The sequence below is a fragment of the Trichechus manatus genome, unplaced genomic scaffold (genome assembly GCF_000243295.1).
Source record: "Trichechus manatus latirostris isolate Lorelei unplaced genomic scaffold, TriManLat1.0 scaffold00122, whole genome shotgun sequence".
Taxonomy (NCBI): domain Eukaryota; kingdom Metazoa; phylum Chordata; class Mammalia; order Sirenia; family Trichechidae; genus Trichechus; species Trichechus manatus.
In genome coordinates, this window is record NW_004444058.1 from 5,079,661 (window position 1) to 5,103,403 (window position 23,743).

General features: G+C 50.1%; 1 protein-coding gene across 1 annotated transcript in view; it reads left to right on the forward strand.

Moving 5' to 3' along the window:
* Positions 1–23,503, forward strand: part of IL12RB1 (interleukin 12 receptor subunit beta 1) — a 25,318-nt gene extending 1,815 nt beyond the window's left edge. The window contains exons 2-16 of the mRNA XM_023738749.1: positions 3,822–3,884; positions 5,074–5,191; positions 5,669–5,838; positions 7,621–7,760; positions 11,358–11,391; positions 11,826–11,954; positions 12,655–12,740; positions 13,568–13,808; positions 15,484–15,651; positions 16,321–16,458; positions 17,350–17,505; positions 20,233–20,367; positions 21,311–21,407; positions 21,815–21,896; positions 22,699–23,503. Coding sequence (XP_023594517.1) covers positions 3,822–3,884; positions 5,074–5,191; positions 5,669–5,838; positions 7,621–7,760; positions 11,358–11,391; positions 11,826–11,954; positions 12,655–12,740; positions 13,568–13,808; positions 15,484–15,651; positions 16,321–16,458; positions 17,350–17,505; positions 20,233–20,367; positions 21,311–21,407; positions 21,815–21,896; positions 22,699–22,962 — 2,021 coding nt within the window. The 3' untranslated portion in view covers positions 22,963–23,503. The remainder of the gene's footprint in view (positions 1–3,821; positions 3,885–5,073; positions 5,192–5,668; positions 5,839–7,620; positions 7,761–11,357; positions 11,392–11,825; positions 11,955–12,654; positions 12,741–13,567; positions 13,809–15,483; positions 15,652–16,320; positions 16,459–17,349; positions 17,506–20,232; positions 20,368–21,310; positions 21,408–21,814; positions 21,897–22,698) is intronic.
* The last annotated feature ends 240 nt before the right edge of the window (positions 23,504–23,743 follow it).

Genomic DNA, 23,743 nt, shown 5'->3' on the forward strand with positions numbered 1-23,743 from the left:
TTCCCATTCTTCACAATGTTATCCATAATTTGTTATGATCCACACAGTCAAATGCCTTTACATAATCAATAAAACACAGGTAAACATCTTTCTAGTATTCTCTGCTTTCAGCCAGGATCCATCCGACATCAGCAATGATATCCCTCGTTGCACGTCCTCTTCTGAATCCGGCTTGAATTTCTGCCAGTTCCCTGTCGATATACTGCTGCAGCCACCTTTGAATGATCTTTAGCAAAATTTTACTTGTATGTGATATTAACAATATTGTTAGATAATTTCCACATTCTGTTGGATCACCTTTCTTTGGAATAGGCGTAAATTTGGATCTCGACCAGTGGATTGGCCAGGTAGCTGTCTTCCAAATTTCTTGGCATAGACAAGTGAGCACTTCCAGTGATGCATCCATTTGTTGAAACATCTTAATTGGTATTCCGTCAATTCCTGGAGCCCTGTTTTTTGCCAGTGTCTTCAGTGCAGCTTCAACCTCTTCCTTTAGTACCATTGGTTCCTGATCATATGCTACCTCCTGAAATGGTTAAATGTTGACCAATTCTTTTTGGTATACTGACTCTGTGTATTACTTCCATCTTCTTTTAATGCTTTCTGCATCATTTAATATTTTCCCTGTAGAATCCTTCAATATTGCAACTTGAAGCTTGAATTTTTCTTCCGTTCTTTCAGCTTGAGAAATGCTGAGCATGTTCTTCCCTTTTGGTTTTTTAACTCCAGCTCCCTGCACGTCATTATAATACTTTGTCTTCTCAAGCTGCCCTTTGAAATCTTCTGTTCAGTTCTTTTACCTCATCATTTCTGCCGTTTGCTTTAGCTGCTTGACGTTCAAGAGCTGGCTTCAGAGTCTCTTCTGACATACATTTTGACCTTTTCTTTCCTTCCTGTCTTTTTAATGACCTCTTGCTTTCTTCATGGATGATGTCCTTGATGCCATTCCACAACTTGTCTGGTCTTCAGTCATCAGTGTTCAAGGCATCAAGTCTATTCTTGAGATGGTCTCTAAATTCAGGTGAGATATACTCAAGGTTGTACTTTGGCTCTTGTTCTAATTTTCTTCAGCTTCAACTTGAATTTGCATATGAGCAATTGGTGGTCTGTTTCACGGTCAGCTGCTGGCCTTATTCTGACTGATGATGTTGAGCTTTTCCATCATCTCTTTCCATAGATGTAGTCGATTTGATTCCTGTGTATTCCATCTGGTGAGGTCCACGTGTAGAGTTGCTGTTTATGTTGGTGAAAAAAGGTATTTGCAATGAAGAAGTCGTTGGTCTTGCAAAATTCTATCATGCGATCTCCGGCATCATTTCTATCACCAAGGCCATGTTTACCAACTACCGATCCTTCTTTGTTTCCAACTTTCGCATTCCAGTCACCAGTAATTATCAATGCATCCTGATTGCATGTTCAGTCAACTTCGGACTGCAGAAGTTGGTAAAAATCATCAGTTTCTTCATCTTTGGCCTTAGTGGTTGGTGCGTAAACTTGAATAATAGTCATATTAACTGGTCTTCCTTGTAGGCGTGTGGATATTATCCTGTCCCTGACAGCGTTGTACTTCAGGATAGATCTTGAAGTGTTCTTTTTGATGATGAATGCAACGCCATTCCTCTTCAAGCTGTCATTCCTGGCAGAATAGACCATATGATTGTCTGATTCAAAATGGCCAGTACCAGTCCATTTCAGCTCACTAATGCCTAGAATATTGATGTCTATGTGTTCCATTTCATTTTTGACAATTTCCAATTTTTCTGGATTCATAGTTTGTACATTCTACATTCCGATTATTAATGGATGTTTGCAGCTGTTTCTTCTCATTTTGAGTTGTGCCACATCAACAAATGAAGGTCCTGAAAGCTTGACTCCATCTACGTCATTAAGGTCGACTCTACTTTGAGGAGGCAGCTCTGCCCCAGTCATATTTTGAGTACCTTCCAACCGGAGGGGCTCATCTTCCAACACTGTATCAGACAATGTTCTGCTGCTACTCATAAGGTTTTCACTGGCTAATTCTTTTCAGAAGTAGACCACCAGGTCCATCTTCCTAATCTGTCTTAGTCTGGAAGCTCAGCTGAAACCTGTCCACCATGGGTGGCCCTGCTGGTATTTGAATACCGGTGGCATAGCTTCCAGCATCACAGCAACAGGCAAGCCCCTACAGTAGGACAAGCTGACAGATGCGTGGGGGGGCCTCCCACAGGGAAGGTGTGAATTCTACCACTGCCCTCATTATAACAGATATACATAATATATACGTGTATAGATATATATATATAGTAAACTCTAGTATATATATACTCTCTCCATCTTGTGGAATCAGGTGGAGAGGGGGGCACTGGTCCCCTGTGGAGGGGAAGCTTTGAACTCCAGTCCCAGTTCTGCCATTACTGCTATGTGAGTTTGGGCAACTTCTTCACCTCTCTGTGCCTCAGTTTCCCTCTCTGTAGTCTGGGGATCAGCAGGGCACAGTCTCACCAGATGGCTCAATAAGTTGAACTCAGTCAAAGTGCTTGAAACAGGGCTGGCCAGCTGCAAGGCACAGCCTGTGTGAGCCACGGTGCTGGGGTCTGTGAGAGCCAGGTGAGGCTGGAAGACCAACAACAGAGGGGAAGGGGACCCCAGATTTCTTTGGAGAAGCAGCCCAGGGGGCAGCTTGCTGCTGGTGGCAGTGAATGGCCAGGCCAGGAGGAAAGAAGGGGGTGGGTTCAGGCCATGGGGGGCTGTGATGCCACAGAGGGAAATGGGGGGATGGAGAGCACGCTGTCCTTCCTCACAGTCGGACCACAAGGGGCTGCTTCTTTGGGTGTTGCCTCTCCCCAAGGATTCTAATCCTCCCAGCAGGAGCCCCTCACCCAGGTCAGCACCTGGCAGACTCTGGCACTCCTGGGGGGTAGGGCTGACCCCTGACTGAGGGACATCAAACCCCCCCACCCCCAGGACTGTCCAGAGCTGCCCATTGCTGTGGCCCTAGTTCGCTTGCTCAGCCACCACACCGGCTCCAGATGCTGTTGATGCCCCAGGCACACCCCACGTCTCTCAGCCTCCGCAAGGCTGTCCATCTTCCTGTGTTTTTCCTCCTGGGGTGACCTCCCCAGAGGAACCCAACTATGCATCTCAGCCTCCACATGGGGAGTTTATATACAGAGACCAAGGGCTGATGGGTGGTGGGTAGATTGAAGGGCAAATGGATGGATGTGTGATTGGGTGGATGGACAGAGGGCATGTGGATGGATGGCTGAATGGTGGATGGATGGATGGAAGGGTGGATGGGTGGCTGCCTGGCTGGCTGGAAGCCTGACTAGCTGAATGGATAGATTGCTGAATGGGTAGGTGAATGGATGGATGGATGGATAGGTGGCCAGATGGACAGATGGGTGGATGGATAGATAGATGAGTGGGTGGATGGATGAACAGATAGATAGATTGGTGAGTTGGTGGATGGATGAATGGATAGATAGATGGTCAAATGGGTGGGTGAATGGATGGATGAGTGAGTGGGTTGATGGATAGATGGATGGGTAGATGAGTAGGTGGGTGGATGGATGGATGGATAAATGGATAGATGGATGGGAAGATGGGTGGGTGGATGGATGGATGGGTGGGTGGATGGATGGATGGATGGATAAATGGATAGATGGATGGGTAGATGAGTGGGTGGGCGGATGGCAGGTAGGTGCACAGATGGGTGGGTATACAGGTGGGTGGATGGTCAGTTGGGCAGATGGTCAGTTGGGCGCAATCCCACAGGCTGAGCCCCTCTACCCATGCTATGTGAGACCGGGAATATCATCATCTTTTTGTTGCCTTTACAGCCGGAGCCTGTGGAGCCAGCAGGTGCTGTTTTCAGGACCCACCATACTCGCACACAGACTCAGGTTTGGGACAGTCCCTGGGGGGTGTTCACACTGGGCTCAGAATGATCCCATCCCCAGCAGCCCACTTCCTTAGCCTCCTCCCACCCAGCCAAAGCCCCAGCCCTGCCTAGGTTCTTGCGCATGCAGACCCGTAGCCTGCTGACTCATCCTCAGCAAGGCTCAAGGTGTCCCGCAGCAGTCACTGCCCTCTCCGAGCCTGAGTCTCCTTCACAAGGGTGATGGGCTGGTGTCTGAATCTGTTCAGATGGGTCAGCGCATGGGGCAAAGCAGCTAATTGAAGTCCACCCTCCTCCCTAGGCAGCCATTGCTGGAACATTTATGCTTATAACGCATCCCACAAAGGGTCTGGCACTGAGCAGGTGCTTCATCCATTCTGTTATTCAGTAAAGATTTACCTAGCACCTACTATGTGCAGACACAGTTCTAGACATGACAGAATCCACTGTGAGCCTGGCTGACCACCTGGGATCCCAGCCTGGATGGATAGGTGGATAGACAGACAGAAGGAAGATGGATGGGAGGCGGGGTGGATAGACAGATGGATGATAGATGGTGGGGGGTAGATAGACACAGGCACATGAATTTGTAGACTGCATACAATGAGTAGTCACGTGTGCTAGGTAAAAAACTGAGCAGGGTAGTTGGAGAGGAAGGGCTGCTTTGGGCTGGTGGGTAGTGGAGGAGGAGACACTGAAGGAGAAACTGGAATGTCAAAATCAGAGGGTGCTTCCTGGTTGGTGAAATACATCATTGCATGTAGGAGGGTAGCACTCCCTTTTTGGGACATGGAAGCTCCGCATTGGGAGCCCTTCCAGACCATGCCCTATGTGTTTCTTCCTTAGTGTCCTTTTTGCTGTAATAAAATTGTAATCATAAACAAACAAGCAAAAAAAAGATCAGGGGGATGTGTGTTTCAGGCAGAGGGAATAGCACGTGCAAAGGCCCTGAGGTAGGAAGGAGCCTGGTGTGTTTTGGGACCAGCGAGGAGGCTGGAGCAGAGTGAGCAGGGAGATGGGGGAGAGAGGTGGGGAGGAGCAGGGAGGATGCTGGGAACCACTGCAGGCTTAAGCTGAGGTGACACCAGATTACTTAAGTATTGCAAAGATTCATCCTGGGGGTATGTTGGTGCTGAGCCTCACAGTGCTCCCCATATCCTGGTCTATTCTCTAACCTCTGCAATCTTCTTTAGGCTCGGCCTTGGGCCCCCGGGACCTGAGCTGCTACCGGATATTCAGTGCCGGCAGCTATGAGTGTTCCTGGCGGTACGAGGGCCCTGCAACTGGGGTCAGCCACTTCCTGAGGTGTTGGTGAGGACCCCACTCTGGTCCCTAGACCCTCTTCCACCACCCCGCCCTCACTTCTACTCCCCAGTGCCTGTACTCTCAGATGCATGACCTGGGCCTAGTCATTCTTTCTTCCCGTGCCTCAGTTTCTCATCTGAGAAGGCAGGGCTGGGCCTCTGTGATGTGAGCATCCTAGAGTGGGTGGCACTGAGGGTCCCTCTTGTCCTTCCTTCATCTTCACCCTCGCACTCATTCATGCATCTATCCATTCAATCCATTTCTTCCTCCTCTCTGTGGCTGCCCATGCTGGGAGATTCTGGGGTCCCCTCAACTCCCTATGTCCTGGACCAACCTCCAAGGAGCCCCAGGCTGTAGTAGGGGGAGAAATAGAAGGGGCAGAAAAGGATGCTGGGAGGTGATACACAGCATCTGCCATAGCCACTGACATTCTGGGGTCCAGTAGGACTCTGGACTAATCATCAACACTCTCTTTTTCTGCAGTGTCCGCCCTGGGCGCTGCTGCTACTTCTCTGTGGGCTCAGCCACCAGACTGCAGTTCTCCGATCAGGACGGTGTGCCTGTGCTCCATGCTGTCACGCTCTGGGTGGAGTCCCGGGTGGCAAACAGGACCGAGAAGTCGTCGGAGATTTCGCTGCAGCTCTACAGCTTGGGTCAGCACCCTATCAGGACCCCTGTTTTCCTCCTTTCTGTGCTGTCGTCACCCTGAGAAGCCTTGGGTTCCCCGGCCTGGACCCGGGGGATTCCGTCACCTGCCAAAGGGCTCTATACTGTAAGCTGTTGTCATATCAATCACTGTGCGTAACACAGCAGAGTCTTCCACGATCCCTTCACGAATCCTCCACTCCTGGGCACTTAGGTTGCTTCTGAGATCTCCCTGATATCCCTAATGCTGCCAGGACCCAACAACATGCATTCAGTATATAGTTTTTGAGCTCCTACAGTCACCACAAGGAACCCTGGTGACACAATGGTTAAAGCACTAAGCTGCTAATCAAAAGGTCAGCAGTTCAAACCCACCGGTGGCTCCTCAGGAGATAAGACCTGGCAATCTGCTCCCACAAACATTATAGCCTGGAAACCCTATAGGGCAGTTCTACTCTGTCATATAGGGTTGCGGTGAATCTAAATCAGCTTGACGCACACAACAACAACTGTTGCCACAATTAGGCGTAGGGGATGTGGGCAAGGCCAGCACAGTTGCTGCCCAGGGCTGGTTCTAGGGTGAGGCGAGTGAGGCATCCATCTTGGGTACCATCTTAGTCAACTAGTGCTGCTATAACAGAAATACCACAAGTGGATGGCTTTAACAAACAAATTTATTTTCTCACAGTTTAGGAGGCTAGAAGTCCAAATTCAGGGTGCCGACTCTCTGAGAATGCTTTTTTTCTCTGTCGGCTCTGGAGGGTCCTTGTCTCTTCAACTTCTGCTTCCTGATTCCTTAGAGATCTCCATGTGGCTTGGCATCTATCTTACCTCATCTCTGCTTTTCTAGATTAAACTTGTGGATCTCTTTTATATCTCAAAAAAGATTGATTTAAGACACAACCTACACTAATCCTGTCTCATTAACATAACGAAGACAACTCATTCCCAAATGGGATTATAACCACAGGCATAGAGGTTAGGATTTACAACACATATTTTTGGGTGGCACAGTTCAATCCATAACAGGCACAAATACTGAAAAACTCAGTAGTCAACATAAATTCTGTTTTAATGTGATATTAAAAAACTTCAATTTAATGCAAAAAAAAATCCACGATGATCAAAATTTTAAACTAAGACAAGATCCTATCCTGCACTCGCATGACCTTACGTCACGTGCCTAACCCTAATCTTGGTCCTGTCTCTGCCCTCATGGAGCCCAAATTCAAGTGGGGGCAAAGGACAAAGCATGATAATTCCACATGGTGAGGGAATAAAGCTGGGAGGTCAGAGAGGTGACACCTGAGCTGAGCCTCAAAGGATAAAAAAAATCTAGCATCTAGGAATTAAAGCGAGGAAGAGTGTTGCAGGCAGAGGGTACAGCAAGTGCAAAGGCCCCGGGGTGGGATCAGGTATCGTTTGATCAAGGTTCAGAAAGGATAATAGATGTCTCTCCTTAGGCCAGCCTCCTTGAAATGGGTCTAAAAAATTGCCAAATCCTTAATAGCCCTCCAGAGAAACAGAGGTTAATGATACCCTCTCACCAGCTATTTATAAAAGTGCCTGTCTTGCCATAGTCTTGCTAGGAATGGGTATTAATATTTTAAAGATATCTTTGCTAATGGGATCCTGGACATACATTTTGACTATTGAAATCACAGAATCCCAGGATGCAGGGGTGTCCCTGATTCATACCTGGGGGACTTGGTCAGCTACCCTGGCCCAAGTAGGGCCCACTAACTCACACACATCCTGGTTGACTCCCCTACCCCTACATCTGCTTCCAGCTAAATACGACCCTCCTCCTAGAGACATCAAGGTGTCCAAGGCAGCAGGGCAGCTGCTCATGGAGTGGAAGACCCCAGATGGCCAGGATAATGCTGATGTGCAGTTCCGACACCGGACGCCTGGCAGCCCCTGGAAGTTGGTGAGTTTATTTTCCAGCTCAGGGATAGGCACAGACCCCTCCCCAGTGCATCCTCACCACCTCAAATAATTCTCACCATCTCTGCATTGTCATTCCCCACACCTGACCTCCACTCTTGCCCCCTGCCCCACCCCTTGGGGACTCTCTGACATCTGGATCTGACCATGGCCTCTCCTGCTCACACACCCTCCGTGACTCCCCATTACCCTCAGGAGGGTATGCTCGTTATCAGCCAGGCTGAACTGGCCCTAGCCACCTCACCTGTCTCGTGCTTCCTCTGAGCCCCTCCTGAATGGCTGCCGGGCTCACCCGCATCCTTGATTTCCAGCCTTCTTGCCTTTATCCCTGCCATTCCCTCCCCAGAAAGGTATCATCTCCATCTCAGCACACGCAAACCCAGCCCAGCCTGCAGGGCCCAGCGCGAAGGCTGCCTCTCCCAGGAAGCTGCTCTGCTACTCATTCATTCATTTGTTCATTCTTCAGCTACTCTCTGTCACTCCCTGCTGTATAGGATTTTATTTTAAAAAAGTTAAGAAATACTCAGGTTCGCCATGCATAAACTCGTTCAGATTATTGCAAGGTAGTCGTGGCAAGGCACACAAGTAAGAAGACCTCAAGACATTCATTTGGAACTGGACAATCAGAATTAACAATTACAATGTTTATTCAATGGTTAGAGTCCCAATCTTTCGACTTCAGACATTTACCTTTTACAAGTGGTCTCGGGAGGAAGGCTTGGCCACAGCTCGAACTCGGCAGAGGTCCGTCATAGCTAGCCTTCAAGGTTGGCGGTAGCGGGCAGAACTTCAATACAGAGTCTCAGTCTTCAGAGAGAGTCAGACTCCAGAGGGAGGTTCCAGCTCTGCCTTCTCTCAGCGAGTGAGCAGAAATTCAGGGTTTATATGTGAATTCCTTAACTTGGCCTCGCACAATAAGGGCCAGTGTGATGTTAAAGACTAGTTAGTATGCTATGTCTTCTCTCCAGGGTTAGAGATTAGCCAAATGTCTCATTTTTTTCTTCAAGGTTAGAGATTAGGGTGGTTGTTTAGATTTGTGTCTCTAGGCTAGTTTATGATAATTAACTACGTTACATTTTCTTTTATCACAGCATGCAGGGACAAGGTCAACTTCAGGGTTAGTTTACCACATTCTTCACATAATTCTATATTTCTATGTCTAAATTCAGAAATTTTCTACTTCTAAATCACATTATAAGTAATTTATGTATCTGTGGCTTAAGTTCATTACAGAAGCAACTTTACAGAGTCATGTATGATTTAACAGCAGCACAGAATCATATATAATTTGAGAACATTACAAAAAGTATACATAACGCCCCCTTTGTGCCCCCAGGCAGAATAAAGCTGAGCCTCCAAGCAGTCCCCAGTTTCGGGGAAGACAGACACCCCCAGCCTCTGAATTGCAGCCAGCCTCCTCCTCCCTCAGACTGGCAGCTTCTTGAGGTCAAGGACAGACGTTGTGCCCCTTGCTGAGCCTCAGTTTCCCCATCAGGAAAATGGGCATGAGATCATCAGGGCCAGGTGATGGGGAGGACCGTTTCTTTATATCTCAATTCCAGCTCCCTAACCACACTGTGCGGTAGACCCTCTCAGTTTCTTTTGCAGATGAGGAAACTGATGGCCAGGACAGTAGGGACCTCCCCAGGGACCCACAGGGAGTGGGTACCGGACTGGGACCGAAACTGGGCTTGCCTGATCCCCAACACCAAGAACAGGCACACTTCAAAGTCACCATTTTGCCTCCTAAAATAATGTTTTAAATAAACTTTTTATTTTGAAATAATTTTAGATTTTCTGAAAAGTTGCAAAGATAATACAGAGGGTTCCCATGTATCCCTCACCCAGCTTCCCCCAATGTTAACATCTTACATGACCACAGTACATTGGTTACGACTAGAAATTAACACTGGCACACCACTATTAACGAAGCTCCAGATTGCATTCAGGTTTCACCCGTTTTTCTACGAAAGTCCTTTTTCTGTTCCTGGATCCAGTCCAGGGTTCCACATTGCATTTAGCAAAGTTATTTGTTTTTTGTTATTTTTTAAAATTATACTGTAGTAAAATATATACAATGTATAATTTGCTATTTAACCTTTTCTTCGATTTCAACTTGATCCTTTTATCTCATCTGCTATATATATATATGTATATATAGTGCTTTAAGTGAAAGTTTACAATTCAAGTTAGTTTCTCATACAAAAACTTATACACGTATTGTTATGTGACCCTAGTTGCTCTCCCTATACTGTGACAGCACACTCCTCTTTTCCACCCCAGATTTCCCAAGTCCATTCAACCAGCTCCTGACCCTCTCTACCTTCTCATCTCGCCTCCGGACAGGAGCTGCCCATTTAGTCTCATGTATCTGCTTGAGCTAAGAAGCACACTCTTTACGAGTATCATTTTACGTCCCATAGTCCAGTCTAACCTTTGTCTGAAGAGTTGGCCTCAGGAATGGTTTTAGTTTTGAGCTAACAGAGAGTCTGGGGGCCATGTTTTCCGGGGTCCCTCCAGCCTCAGTCAAACCATTAAGTCTGGTCTTTTTACTAGAATTGAGTCCTGCACCCCACTTTTCTCCTGCTCCATCCATCAGGGACTCTCTGTTGTGTTCCCTGTCAGGGCGGTCATTGATGGTAGCCAGGCACCATCTATTTCTTCTGGTCTCAGGCTGATGGAGTCTCTGCTTTATGTGGCCCTTTCTGTCTCTTGGGCGAATATTTTCCTTGTGTCTTTGGTGTTCTTCATTCTCCTTTACTCCAGGTGAGTTGGGACCAATTGATGTATCTTAGATGGCCACTCGCTAGCTTTTAAGACCCCAGACGCCATTCACCAAAGTGGGATGCAGAACGTTTTCTTAATAAACTTTGTTATGCCAGTTGACCTAGATGTCCCCTGAAACCATGGTCCCCAGACCCCCGCCCCTGATACTCTGTCCCTCCAAGTGTTTGGTTATATTCAGGAAATATCTTAGCTTTTGTATTTATCCATATTTTTTAATTTTATTGTGATAAAATATATATAACAAAACGTTTGCCATTTCAACCATTTATACACGTACAATTCAGTGACATTAATTACATTCGCCATGTTGTGCAACCATCACCAATATCTGTTTCCAAAACCTTTTCATCGGTCCCAAACAGAAACTCAGTGCCCCTCAAGCAATAACTCCGCGTTTTCTCCTCTCCCAGCCCACGGTAACCACTGATCTACTTCTGCCTCTATGCATTTGCCTCCTCTAGATATTTCATATAAGTGAGATCATACAGTAGTTGTCCTTTTGTGTCTGGCTTTATTTTACTCAGAATAATGTTTTCGAGGTTCATCGCCAGTGTAGCATGTATCAAAACATCATTTCTCTTATTGGCTAAGTAATATCCCATGGTAGGCATAGACCACAGTTTATTAATTCATCTGTTGGTGGACATTTGAGTTGTTTCCACCTTTTGACTATTGTGAATAATGCTTCAATGAACATTGGTGTAAAGAGCAAAATAATGTTTAAAATTCCAGAACAGCTAATATTTTTCAACACAAAAGTGTAAAACAGTATATAAATGTGATCTTGTCCTAGGGCCACTGTGGACTTCAGGATGATACTGGCTTAGGTGAGAATAATAATAATAATGACAACAACAGCTGTAGCAAGTCACCATCAATTGAGTGCCTACTGTATACCTGGCCCAATGCTAAGCTCTTTGCATGCCTGTTGATCTGCTTTGTGGTTAAGTATTGGATTATTCCCATTCCACAGGTAAGGAAACCAGTGCTTACAGGCCAGAAGACATTGGCCAAGATCTTATCCCCAGGAGGTGGCCTGGCAGGGATTCGAACCTGGGGCAGGAGCAGAAATGGATGTACCTGGAGAGCCCACAAGGGCAGAGCCTCCTCTGTCCCCTCTAAGTCCCCGGTGCCCAGCACATGGTCCTGCATACAGTTGGCACCCAATAAGTGCGCAATGGCTAAATGACCAGTGCCAAGCCCTGGGCATCCTGGGGGTGGAGCAGCCCTGCAGCCTAATGTTTGATCTACCTCTCCTCAGAGTCCTGCCTCTGCCCCCTGGAGAAGGATGCTGCCCAGGAATTTCAGCTGCGGCGGCAGCAGTCGCTCAAGTCTCAGGCCCCAGGAGGTCCCTGGAGCAACTGGAGCAGCCCTGTGTGTGTCCCTGCAGGTGAGAGTGCCCGGGCCATGGGAATAGGAGTAGGCTTTGGAAATAAGGCAGCGGGTACTAGAAATATGGTATTGGGGTTAGACATAGGTGGTGGGATTAGAAATAAGGTGGCAGGTGTTAGAAATAAGGAGGTGGGTGTTAGAAATAAGTAGGTGTTAGAAACAAGGCTGCAATTGTCAGAGATAAAGCATGGGGCATTAGAAATAAGACAACGGGAGAAACGAGTGCTGTTTTTTAGAGATGGGATTGGGCTGTAGACCCTCAAACCCTCAGGACATGGTGCTTGGGCCCTGCTGCGCCCACTTTAGGGCTCTGTCAAGTGGGAACCATCAGGCCGAGCTTCACGGGTGCCATGTGCCTGAGATAGTTACATAGGCTGCTGCCCCCAACCCTGGGCAACGGGGAACTGAGAAAGAGAGTTTCAAACTGTGTCAAAGAAAAAGTTGGGACGATCTGAAATCATGGATAATGGTTATTCCTGAGGGCAGGGAAGTGGCCCAGGAGGGGGGTACTGGAGAGACTCCCAGCCTTTGCCTCTGGCCCTCATGAACTCTTGCCTCCTGCCCCAAGTGCTGGGAAACAGCCCCCAGGGTGGTTTTTGCTGATTTTGGAAACTCCTTAACAACCCACACAAATCCTGTGTTTCATGGGAAAGAAGGAGACAGTCCCAGCTTTGTTGTCTCACACTGTCTCATTGTAGAAACCCCCCCACCGAAGCTCGAGATGAATTGCTCAGTGGAGCTGCTCCGCCCAGATGGAAGGAGGCTGCTGACCCTGCAGGGGCAGGTATTGGGATCATTGTAGGATTGTGGTGTGGCCTGGGGTGGGGGAGCAGGGAACAAGAGCCTGGATGGAGGTGAGCAAGTGGGAGATGGAGGGAGATGAGACATGAGGATCCCAGGGACCAGGTGTATGGTGGGTTTTACTGTGAAGGTAATAGGGAGCCATGGAGGGTGTGTGAGCTGGGGATGGCCATAATTGGACTTAGGCTCCCTTTGGCCGCTGTGCGGGGGACAGACTATAGGGGGTGAGGGTGGAAGCTGGGAGACAAGAAGGGAGGTGACTGGTCCAGCTAGGCAGTGATGGTAGGCTGGGTCAGGGGGAGGAAGTAAGATTTCTCTGAGTACCAAAATAACTCATTAAGTACAGTCTAATTAGCCCCATTTTACAGAGGAGGAAACTGAGGCATGGAGGGAAACTCTTGCCTGAGTCAGGGGCAAAATGGCCAAATATTCTACCCAATGGCTTCACCACAATTGACTTAGCAGGTGTGGTCCAACTCACAGTGACTCCACGTGTGTCAGAGTAGAGCTGTGCTCCCTAGAGCACATATGGATCAGTTTTACTTTGCACACGTAGGGTCACCATGAGTTGGAATCAACTAGATGGCAACTAACAACAACAAAAACCAAAGGTCAGTGGAAGTGAATGCCAGTTTCCCAGCAGCCTTGCCAGCAGTGGGGTTTATAATTTTTTAAAACTTTTTAAACTTTTGGCACATGTAATTCGCTGTGACCTGTGGGTGAGTCTGTCCTCACAGCCTGTGTCCTGGCATCTGTCCATGAGACCAAGAGTGTATTCAGGCCCTGACAAACCATCTCTTGTGCTCACAGCAGCCGCCTCAGCTGGAGCTTCCGGAAGGCTGCCACAGAACCACACCTGGTGCGGAGGCGACATACAGCATCCACCTGCACATGCTGTCTTGCCCGTGCCAGGCCAAGGCCACCAAGACTCTGTCCTTGAGGAAAACGCTCAGACTCTCAGGAGCTGCCTACAATGTGACTGTCATTTCTCGGAATCGCTTTGGTCCTGGCCTCAACCAGACATGTCTCATTGCTCCTGACAACCGCACAGGTACCTCCGCAAGTGGGTGGGGAGAGCAGTGGGGAGGGCCCCTTGCAGCTGAGCACCCACTCTGAGCCACAGGCACAAAAATTTAAGGGAATGTTTAATTTAAGGGAGTGTCCAAACACTCAGTAATCAAGATACATAATAGTAAATGCAATGTTATAATGCTGTATAATGCAATCTCATCAGCAAAATACAGCCTGCTAGGCCAGATACTTGTTTTTGTCAATAAAGTTTTATTGAGACCAGGGCAGAGATCAGGGTGAGTTGAGTGAGGCAGGGGGTTCATGAAAGGCTAGGGTCAGATTCTGTCTTTATTTAAAATCTTAGTATTTTGTAAATTTTATGTATTTATATGTATTTTTTAATTGAGGTAAAATTCACATAACACAATTTTAAAATGTGCAACTTAGTGGCTTTTAGTCCATTCACCATATTGTGCAACCTCCATCTCTATCGAGTTCCAGAACATTCTCATCACCCCAAATGAAAACCTCGTACCCATTAAAAATCACTCCTCATCCCTCCTCCTTCCCCAGCCCCTAATCCTCTTTCTGTCTCTATGGATTTGCCTGTTCTAGGCATTGCATATAAATGGAACCATACACTCTGAGTTCCTTTGTGTCTAGCTTCTTTCACTTAGCATCGTGTTGTCAAGGTAAATCCACGTAGTAGCAGGTATCAGAGCTTCATTCCTTTTTATGGCTGAGTAATATTCCATTGTATGGCTGTACCACACTGTTTTCCTATCATCGGTTGATGGACATTTGGGTTGTTTCCACCTTTTGGCTATTGTGAATAGTGCTCAATATATTTTTTTTAAATTAATTTTTATGTTTTTGAAGATAGTGCGTTAAAATATCGCTTATTTTGATAACTGAGTTTTTTAGTGCCGCCTTAAATTTTGTGCCTGTGCCTAGTGTCTCACTCTGCTCACCCTACTCCTGGCCCTGCTGTGCCCCCAGCAGCCCTCTGAGGCTGGGGCTGTTATGTGATGCCCATTTCAGAGACAAGAAAACTGAGACTCAGAGAGATGAAGCCATGCCCTTGTTGGGTGCCCAGTGGCTCTCCCTTTCTGAGCTTCAGTTTCCCCATCTATAAAATGGGGTAATCACAGTCCCACTTTATAATGAAGTGGCGCCTATAAAGCACTTGGCACTGGCTTGGCATATACAACAGGTGCTCAATAAACGATGGCTGTTGTCCCCAGTGTTGGAAGCAGCTCCCACCTCTCCGAGACTGCTGTCAGATGCCCTGGCTGTAGCAGGTGGAAGAGATGAGCCCAAGGCACTTGATGGCCTTGTCCTTGTGCTTCTGAGCCCGGGGTTCTGGCCCCAGGGGGTGTGATCTAGTTGCGGAGGTCTGGTCCTGTGGCCACGCCCTCCGCTGGGTGAGGCAGTGGTGGGTGACAGGCATCTGGAAGAGCAGCCCGCTGGCTGGCAGTGGGAGTCAGGGTGGTACAGGGAGCCCTACTGGGGAACATGGTGGCGGGGAGCCCATGATCAGGCGGGGGCAGCAGCTCAGCACATTCCAACTCCCTTCTGTGGCCTCCTCTGTGCCCAGCCCCCAAGCAGTCCCCAGTGTGGGGAAGACAAAACCAGACACAGACACTCTGGGCCAGAGGATGGGCTGAGGCAGCCCCCAAAGTGCTTCCCTCCCATGCCCCTCCCTCTCTTTCCAGAACCCAGGACTCTGAATATCAGTGTCGGAGCCAAGGGGACCACAATGCGCTGGGCAGGCCAGGCCCAGGCCACGACATACTGCATTGAGTGGCAGTCCCATGACCAGGACAGAAGCCGTGCCACCTGCACCCTAACGGTGCGCCAGGCCCTGGACGCGGCTGGAATGGGTACAGGAGTGTCAGGGGCCCTGCCTCTGCGTCTGCTCAAACCTTCCGGGATGGTCCATACAGGGTATCTGAGGCCCAGAGAGATATTGCCACTTGATCAGTGTCACACAGCAGTGAGGATAGGCCGAGATTCGAACGAACCCTTCCGCCTATGCCGGTCTTGAGACTCCTGGGAGTCTCAGGGCTCAGCCCTGGGCAGGTTGCACTCTAGCAGGTAATGAGTCTCACGTCCCAGGGTGTTTGTTAAACACTTACCTGCACCAGGGAAGGTGGCAGCTTGCAAGACACAGGTGCCAAATTAATGAGGCCACTGGAGGGAAAGGGGGGCTGCTGTGCAGTCCAAGTAGCCTCCAGCTCTCCCATCTCTCCTGGGCCCAGCCGGGGCCCCAAGAAGCCTCAGCCTCAGCCTGGCTCTTGAGAAGCCCCCAGCCTGGAGGGGACAGAGTTGGACACAAACACCTAGCCCAATGGAGCAAAGGCTGGGCTGGAGAAGGGGGACAGGCTGAGGGAGAGCCACATGGAAGGGGTCCTGGAGGTGGGGACATTGGTGCAAGGGCTTTGGAACATGAATAGGAGTTCTCTAGGGGATCTGTGCAGATGGCACAGCCAGTGCACAGGTGCAGAGGTGGGAAGACAGTCTACTCACCTAGCCTTTACTCATCCTTCCAGTGACCCACAGCTGGAGCCCAGCATCAGGGGTAATGGAGCAGGAGGGGTGTTATCGCATCACCATTTTCGCCTCCACACACCCGAAGAAGCCCACCTCTTGGTCCACGGTCCTGTCCACCTACCACTTCTGGGGCAATGGTGAGTAGTCCAAACCTGTCAGATCATATCCCAGGAGGAGTCAGGAGCATTTAGAGGCACCTACGGTGTTTCAGGCCAGTGGTCAGTGGTGGTTCAGTGGTAGAATTCCCGCCTCCCAGGCAGGAGACCTGGGTTCAATTCCCGGCCAGTGCACCTCATACACAGCCACCACCTGACTGTCAGTGGAGGCTTGCATGTTGGTAGGATGCTCAGCAGGTTTCAGTGGAGCTTCTAGACTAAGATGAACTAGGAAGAAAAGCCTGCCTGTCTACTTCCAAAACTTTGCCCATGAAAACCCTGTGGATCATAGTGGTCCAATCCACAACTGATCGTGGGGATGGCACAGAACCGGGCAGCATTTTGTTCTGTAGTGCATGGGGTCACCATGAGTCAGAGGCTGACTCAATGGCAGGTAACAACAGTTGTGTTAGGCCCTGGCCAGAAGTCAGCTCAGTAGACTCCTAAGCTACACTGAGTAGCATTGCCCCATTTTATAGATAAAAAAAACTGAGGCTCAGAGAGGGGAAGTGACAACGACTAAGTGGTGGGGCCAGGATTCAAACCCATGAAGTAAGGGCTAGGCTAGAGAGGGGAGGATGGGTTGAGGAGGCATCACAGTGAAGAGGGCCTAGCAGAATGGACATTGGTGCAAGGGCTTTGAAGCATGAATGAGTTCTCTAGGGGATCCCTGTCTGAGTCTCGGTTTTCTTTTCTATGAAATGGGACAAAGCTGCTCAGGGTAACTTAGGAGTTGCCTGGCTGACTTCTGGCCACCCATCTCTGAGGCCAAGGTTACCCTCCCTGTCCTTGGATGGTGCTAGGGCTAGATATACAGAAAATGCTCGTCCAGTGCTCCTGGTGTTAAGATTGTGGTGACGGTGCTGGTTGCAGCCTCGCGGGCCGGGACCCCACAGCTGGTCTCAGTGAAGAATCATAGCGCAAACTCGGTGTCAGTGCACTGGGCAGAGTCACCGCTGAGTTCCTGCCCCGGCGTCCTGAAGGGGCACGTTGTGCGCTTCTGGGATGAGGACAGCAGCCAAGTGTCAGGTACGAGAAGGAGCGAAGGAGTGGGCTGGGGGAGGAGCGGTCTGCGCTCGAGTTCCACCTGGCTGTGCAACCCTGGGCACCCCACTGTCCTTCTCTGGGCCTCTGTGGTGCCAGCTGTGAAATGAGAGAATTGGGCTCAAGGGCCAGGATGGCCCCTTCCAGACCCCTAGAGAAGGTGGAGTCGGAATGTGAACCCAGGTCTACCTGACTCTGTGGCCAGGGTTACCCCATCCTTGGACGTTGCTGGAGCTGGGTATATAGGAAATGTTCAACCAGTGCTCTTGATGTCGAGTGTGGTGGCCGCATAGCTGGCAACCCCTCACGTGTATCAGCAAGTGACTTCCATCAGGTGGACATTGTTGTCTCCACTTCACAGATGAGCAGACTGAGGCTTAGAGAGGGGACTTCACCTGCTCAATGATCGAACAAGCCTGGACTCTTCCACTGCCCCTTCCTGCCCCTTCCCCATTGCCATTGATTTGTTTCTGACTTGTGGCAACCCCGTGTGTTACAGAGTAGAACTGGGTTCCACAGGGTTTTCTTGGCTCTAATCTTTATGTAAGCAGATCGCCAAGACTTTCTCTTGTGCTGCTGCTGTGTGGGTTCAAACTGCCAACCGTTTGGTTTAATAGAAGTGTGCAAACTATTTGCACCACCCAGAAACCTTTCTCTTGTCCCTTAGGGAAAGAAATGAAAACTTAACAGGGAAGATTCCTATTATGGATTGAATTGTGTCCCCCAAAAAGATAAGTTGAAGTTCTAACCGTTGTACCTATGAATGTGACCTTGTTTGGTAACAGAGTCTTTCCAGATGTTATCAGTTAAGTTGGAATCCCTAGGTGGTACAAATAATTAACGTGCTTGGCTGCTAACCAAAAGGTTGGCAGTGTGAGTCCACCCAGAGGTACCTCAGAAGAAAGGCCTGGCAATTTACTTCTGAAAAATGAGCCACTGAAAACCCTATGGAGCACAGCTCTACTCTGACACACATAAGGTCACCAGGAATCAGAATGGACTCTGATTTTTATCAGTTACATTAACATGAGGTCACACTGGGGTATGTGGATCCTGATCACATATGACTGGTGCCCTTATGCAAGAGGAGAAGAGACACGAGAGACAGACAGAGGGAAGACAGCCTTGTGAAGATGTGTCTACAAGCCAAGGAATGGCAGGGCCACCAGAAGCTGGAAGAGACAAGAAAGGATCCTGCTCTAGAGCTTTCTGGAGGGGGAACAGACCTGCTGACGCCTTGATTTCAGACTTCTGGCCTCCAGAACGGCGAGCAAATAGATTTCTCTTCTTATAGATCATCCGCTTTGTGGTGTTTTGTTTCAGCGGCCCCAAGGAAACTCAGGCAGTCCCACTTCCTGCCCTACCTGAGACAGGGCTGCCCAGGGCTGGAGCCTTCTCGTCATTTCACAGTTTGCCCCTCACCCTGCCTCCCTGACCGGTTACACAGCCTTGCAGATAAGGCCTCACCTGCCCATCTCCAGCAGCCACAGGCCCGGCCTGCAACACCGTGGGTTCGTGTCCTGCCTCCCACCACAGCACCCAGCACAGGGACAGGCATGAATGAAGGGGAGTGCTCCAGCACCAGAGACTCTTAGACACACTGGCATCAGCTTGGCCACCCCCCACATTGTCTGGAGGGGAAACGGAGGCCACATGGGGACGGGTGGCTATGTTGGTTTCCTGGGACTGCTGTAACAAAGTACCACAAACTGGGTGGCTTAGAACAACAGAGATTTAAGCTCTCACAGTTCTGGAGGCCAGAAGTCTGAAATCAAGGGGTCACAGGGCTGCGCTCCTCCGGAGGCTGTAAGAGAGGATCCTTTCTTGCCTCTTCCAGCTTCTGGTGGCTCCAGGAGGTCCTGGGCTTGTGGCTCACCGTTCCAATCTCCACCTCCGTCATCACATGGCCCTCTCCCCCATGTGTCTCTGTTTCTGTCTCCTCTTTTATAAGAACACCACTTAGATGGGATTAGGACCCACGGTACTCCATTGTGACCTCATGTTAACCTAACTGATACATCTTTAAAGATCCTATTTCCAAACAAGGTCAGGTTCACAGATACAGAGCTAGGACTTTAGCTTATCCTTTTCGGGGACACAATCCAACCCCTAACAGTGTCTTATTCAGGGTTGCTGGAAGCAGCCCATCTGCAGAAAACCAATCTGCCAAAAGCCATTTTGTTGAAGGCCAAATTTATCAATTCCCAAAAAACTTCTTTTGAGGAATAGGAATATTCCTCCTGAATAGGGTGAAAGAATATGAATTTAGTGTTCTAGGAATATTTTCTTCTAGATGACAGGTAGCAACTATATTCTTATTTTAAGGGTTTTTAAGGAGTGTTTTATTTGTTAAATTCGTTCAATTCCACCAACACTTTCTGAGAACCTTCTGTGTTTGGGTCCTATCTGAGGCTCTGGGGATGCCTGGGAACAAGACAGACAAAGCTTACTCTAACCCTAAAGGCCTGAAGGAGGTGAGGGAGGAAACCATGTGGGTATCTGGGGAAAGAGTGTATGTGGTGGCCGGTACCACCAGTGCAAAAGCCGAGGGGTAGGACCGAGCCTGCTGCCGTTAAGGAGTAGGGAGTAGGTGTGGCAGCCCAGCCAGGACTCCACCCAGGTCGGTGGGGGGGCACCCCACAGCCGAGCATGACCTCTGGGGAGCAGAGGGGTTCGGGGGACCCATGACTGCCTCCCTTCATCCCTCCGCAGAGCGCGCAGTGAATGCCACAGAGACGCAGGTCACCCTTCGCGGCCTGCGGCCTGGTACGACCTACACTGTGCAGGTCCGAGCAGACACGGCGGCAGGGCGAGGCGCCTGGAGCAAGCCACAGCAGTTTAGCACTGGTGAGCATCAGGGGCAGGGCTGGTCCTTCCCTCCCGTTGTTTATCCAGCAGGCACTGCCCCAACCCCACCCCAGTCCCCAAAGGAGCCTCCCATCAGTCTGACCACCACGCTCTGGGATCTCCCTCTGTCTCCCTACCTCCCTTCTCTAGCCTTGTCTTCTGTGGCTGTCCCTGGTGAAACTTCTGTCACACTCGGGGGTGGGGGAGCCCTGTCATGCAGGAGCTTCTGCCTGGAATGTCTCCCCTTTCCCTGTTGTCAAACTCCTATTCATCCTTCAAAACCCAGCCCAAAAGCCCCCTCCTCCAGGTAGTCTTACCTGCCTCCCTGTGGACACCCCCCAGCGCTGCCACCCGATTGCCCTGCCCTGACCCTTTGGGGACTGGGGGTGACTGTGTCTCACTCTGCCCTTCCCCAGCCTGGGGCTCCTGGGGAATTTTAGGTGGGGCTGTGTAATGAATGAATGAATAAATAAATGAGTGTCTCTCCCATCACAAAGATAGGCAAACAGGCTCCATTATCTTGGGATTCATAGTCATAAGAGATTCGGAGCCCAAATGATCCCTGTTCTTGCCATAGTCCCCACCCATTGTCCTAGCAGTGAATTCCAGCCCCAAGAGAACCAAAATCAGAATCGGAGTTGGGCTGGGGGGTGGGGGGTGGGGAAGGAGCCCACAGGGAGAAGCCACAGGGGCCCAGTCTGCAGGCACCTGGAGCTACAATGTCTTGAGCACTTTATCACCCCAGCCACCTGGGCAAGAGGGTTCCATGGTCCCCACAATACAGATGAGGAAACTGAGGCATGGAGGGGCCCATGGCATGCCATGGTCAGCAGTGAGTGGATGGAGGGCCTGGCCCACCCTTGCTCCAGCCCCCTCTTCCCAGCTCCCACCCTTCGAGTGTCAGAAGTTACCACCCCCCAAACCCAAGCTCTCCTGCCTCCAGAAGTTCAGGTTTCACGTTTGGTCATCTTCCTGGTGTCGCTGGGCAGCTTCGTGAGCATCCTCATCCTGGGCATCCTCGGGTACTTCAGCCTGAACAGGTAACTTGCAACCCTCACCCCTGAGGGGACCAGTAATAGTGACAGTAATAATAGCAATAACTACACCCACTGGAGTAGGTATTTTATCATAGCCATTTTACAGATGAGGAAACTGAGGCTTAGGTGGGCAGGGTTTCACCCAGAAATGGGGACAGAGCTGGGATTTGAACCCCTCCCCAAATCTACGTCCTCAGTGGCTTTTATAACCTAACAGCAACGAAAAAAATTAAGTCAGAACAATTAATAAGTAAGCATGAAAAATTAAGTCAGAACAATTAATAAGCAAGCATGAAAAAGTAAGTCAGAACAATTAATAAGTAAGCATGAAAAAGTAAGTCAGAACAATTAACGCGTAAGATTAGATGGAAGCATGATTCCTCTGACCGGCTTCCCTCTTCCCTGCCTAGGGCTGCACGGCACCTGTGCCCGCCCCTGCCCACGCCCTTTGCCAGCACCGCTGTCGAGTTCCCTGGCAGCCAGGGGAAACAGGTAAAAGCTCCTTTTCTAATTCCAGGTTCTGCTTATTGGATCCATACTCTGAGCTGGGCTCTGCTAAGCAATGGTCATGCATTAGCTCATTTTATTCTCCCTCAACTGATTGCACTATGGACTCCGAAACTAGTGCTCCAAACCCCTTCCCATTTCACAGACAGGCAGGCAGAGGCCCAGAGAGGAACTGCCTGTCAATCATTTCCGAGCGGCAGATACAGGACTCAGCATGGCTTCAACAAAAAGGAAAGCTAGTGGGAAATCCCAGGGTGATGGATTTAAGGCACAGCTAGATCCAGGGACTAAGCCTCTATCTCTTTTTGCTGCTGTCCTGCTTGCTGTCCTCTCTCGCCAGCAGCACCCCTATGGTGGAAAAGAGGCTCCTGGAGCTCCAGGCCTTCCTCTACCCAATGGAAACAGGGTGGTCCTTTTTTTCCCATTAACGTGAGCAAAAGTCCCAGGGCCATCTCTGGTTGGTCAGCTTGGGTCACATGCCCATCGCTGAGCCTATCACTAGAACCAGGAGGCTGGGATGCTCTGATTGGCAGGGCTATGGTTACACACCCATCCCAAGCAGGGCTGGGGGCAGCATCCTGCCCAAGCACGCCAACTGAAGAGGAAGGACAATTCCCCAAAGAGAAATGAGGATGCTCTTTCTAAGACGGGGCTGAATGGAGGTCATTGAGGCAGAGTCCAGACCTAGACTTGGTTTCAGAATCTTAGAGAATTTAGCCAGCAGGGACCTTGTGTGGATGGGAAACAGGGCCCCTCCCACAGCCTTGGCCCCACCCTCCCGTTCCAGGTTTGGCAGTGGACCAAGCAGGAGGGCTTCCCGGAAGAGTTGCCTCCGCAGGAGGCCCTGGTGGTGGAGACGTTCTGGGACAAAGGCGAGGGGACTGGACTGGACACGGCAGGGCCTCTCAAGGAGTCGCAGCTAGCCCCCGAGGCCCAGGCTGAGGCTCTGGGGCCCGGCGGACAGGACGGTCTGGCGGAGGGACGCCCACTGCTCTTGGGAGACCTAATGCAGAGTCCCAGGCTCGGGGACCCTCAGTACATCAAGGCCTGAGGGACAGGAATACTAATACCCTCGTCTTACAGACAGCGAGATGCACTGACAGACGACGATCACAGTCATGAAGCCTGGTTGTTAAGCGCCTACTGCATATCCGGCCCCGATCCAGCCAGACACTCTCAGGGTCCCTGACCCCACAGCCACCCAGTGAGGGGTACTGTGGTTATCCTATTTTACAGATGGGACCACTGAAGCTCAGAGAGGAAGGCCACATAGCCAGGGCAGGAGTCAAACGTGGGCCGACTGACCAGAGCCCCCCACACAGGCTCAGGCGCCCCCACCCCTCTGGCCTTCTCCGTGCAGCCCCTGCTGCGACACATCCTGGGGCTGGAAACCCAAGCCACCACCCTAAAACGGAAGCTGTCGCAAGGGGCCCGGCCTGACATCCGGGGGCGGGGACGGGCGCCGTCATTGGTCCGCGTGGGGGCCGCCTGCTCAGTGTGGCAGGCAAAGCCGGGCTCGGGAGCACTGGAACGGGAGTCTAGGCTCAGGGCTCCCACCGCATTGCGGGGTCTTGAGCCTAGAAGGATCCAGGTGTGGGGAATAGGTGGGCTGTGCACTCTCTGGGGGAAGCGACGGCCCCTCCCGTGCCTCAGTCTCCTCCCTGATGAAATGGGGGTAATCGCGCAATAAACGAGTCCCCCCTAACGTGTCTACACCCTGGCTGAACCTTGAATGTCTGCTCAAAAAACAAAATAGGAGCTGTATTTATTAATTAATTCGTTTCTTCATTCCACAAACATTTATGCAGCTCCCTTCTGGGCGCAGCCGAGCG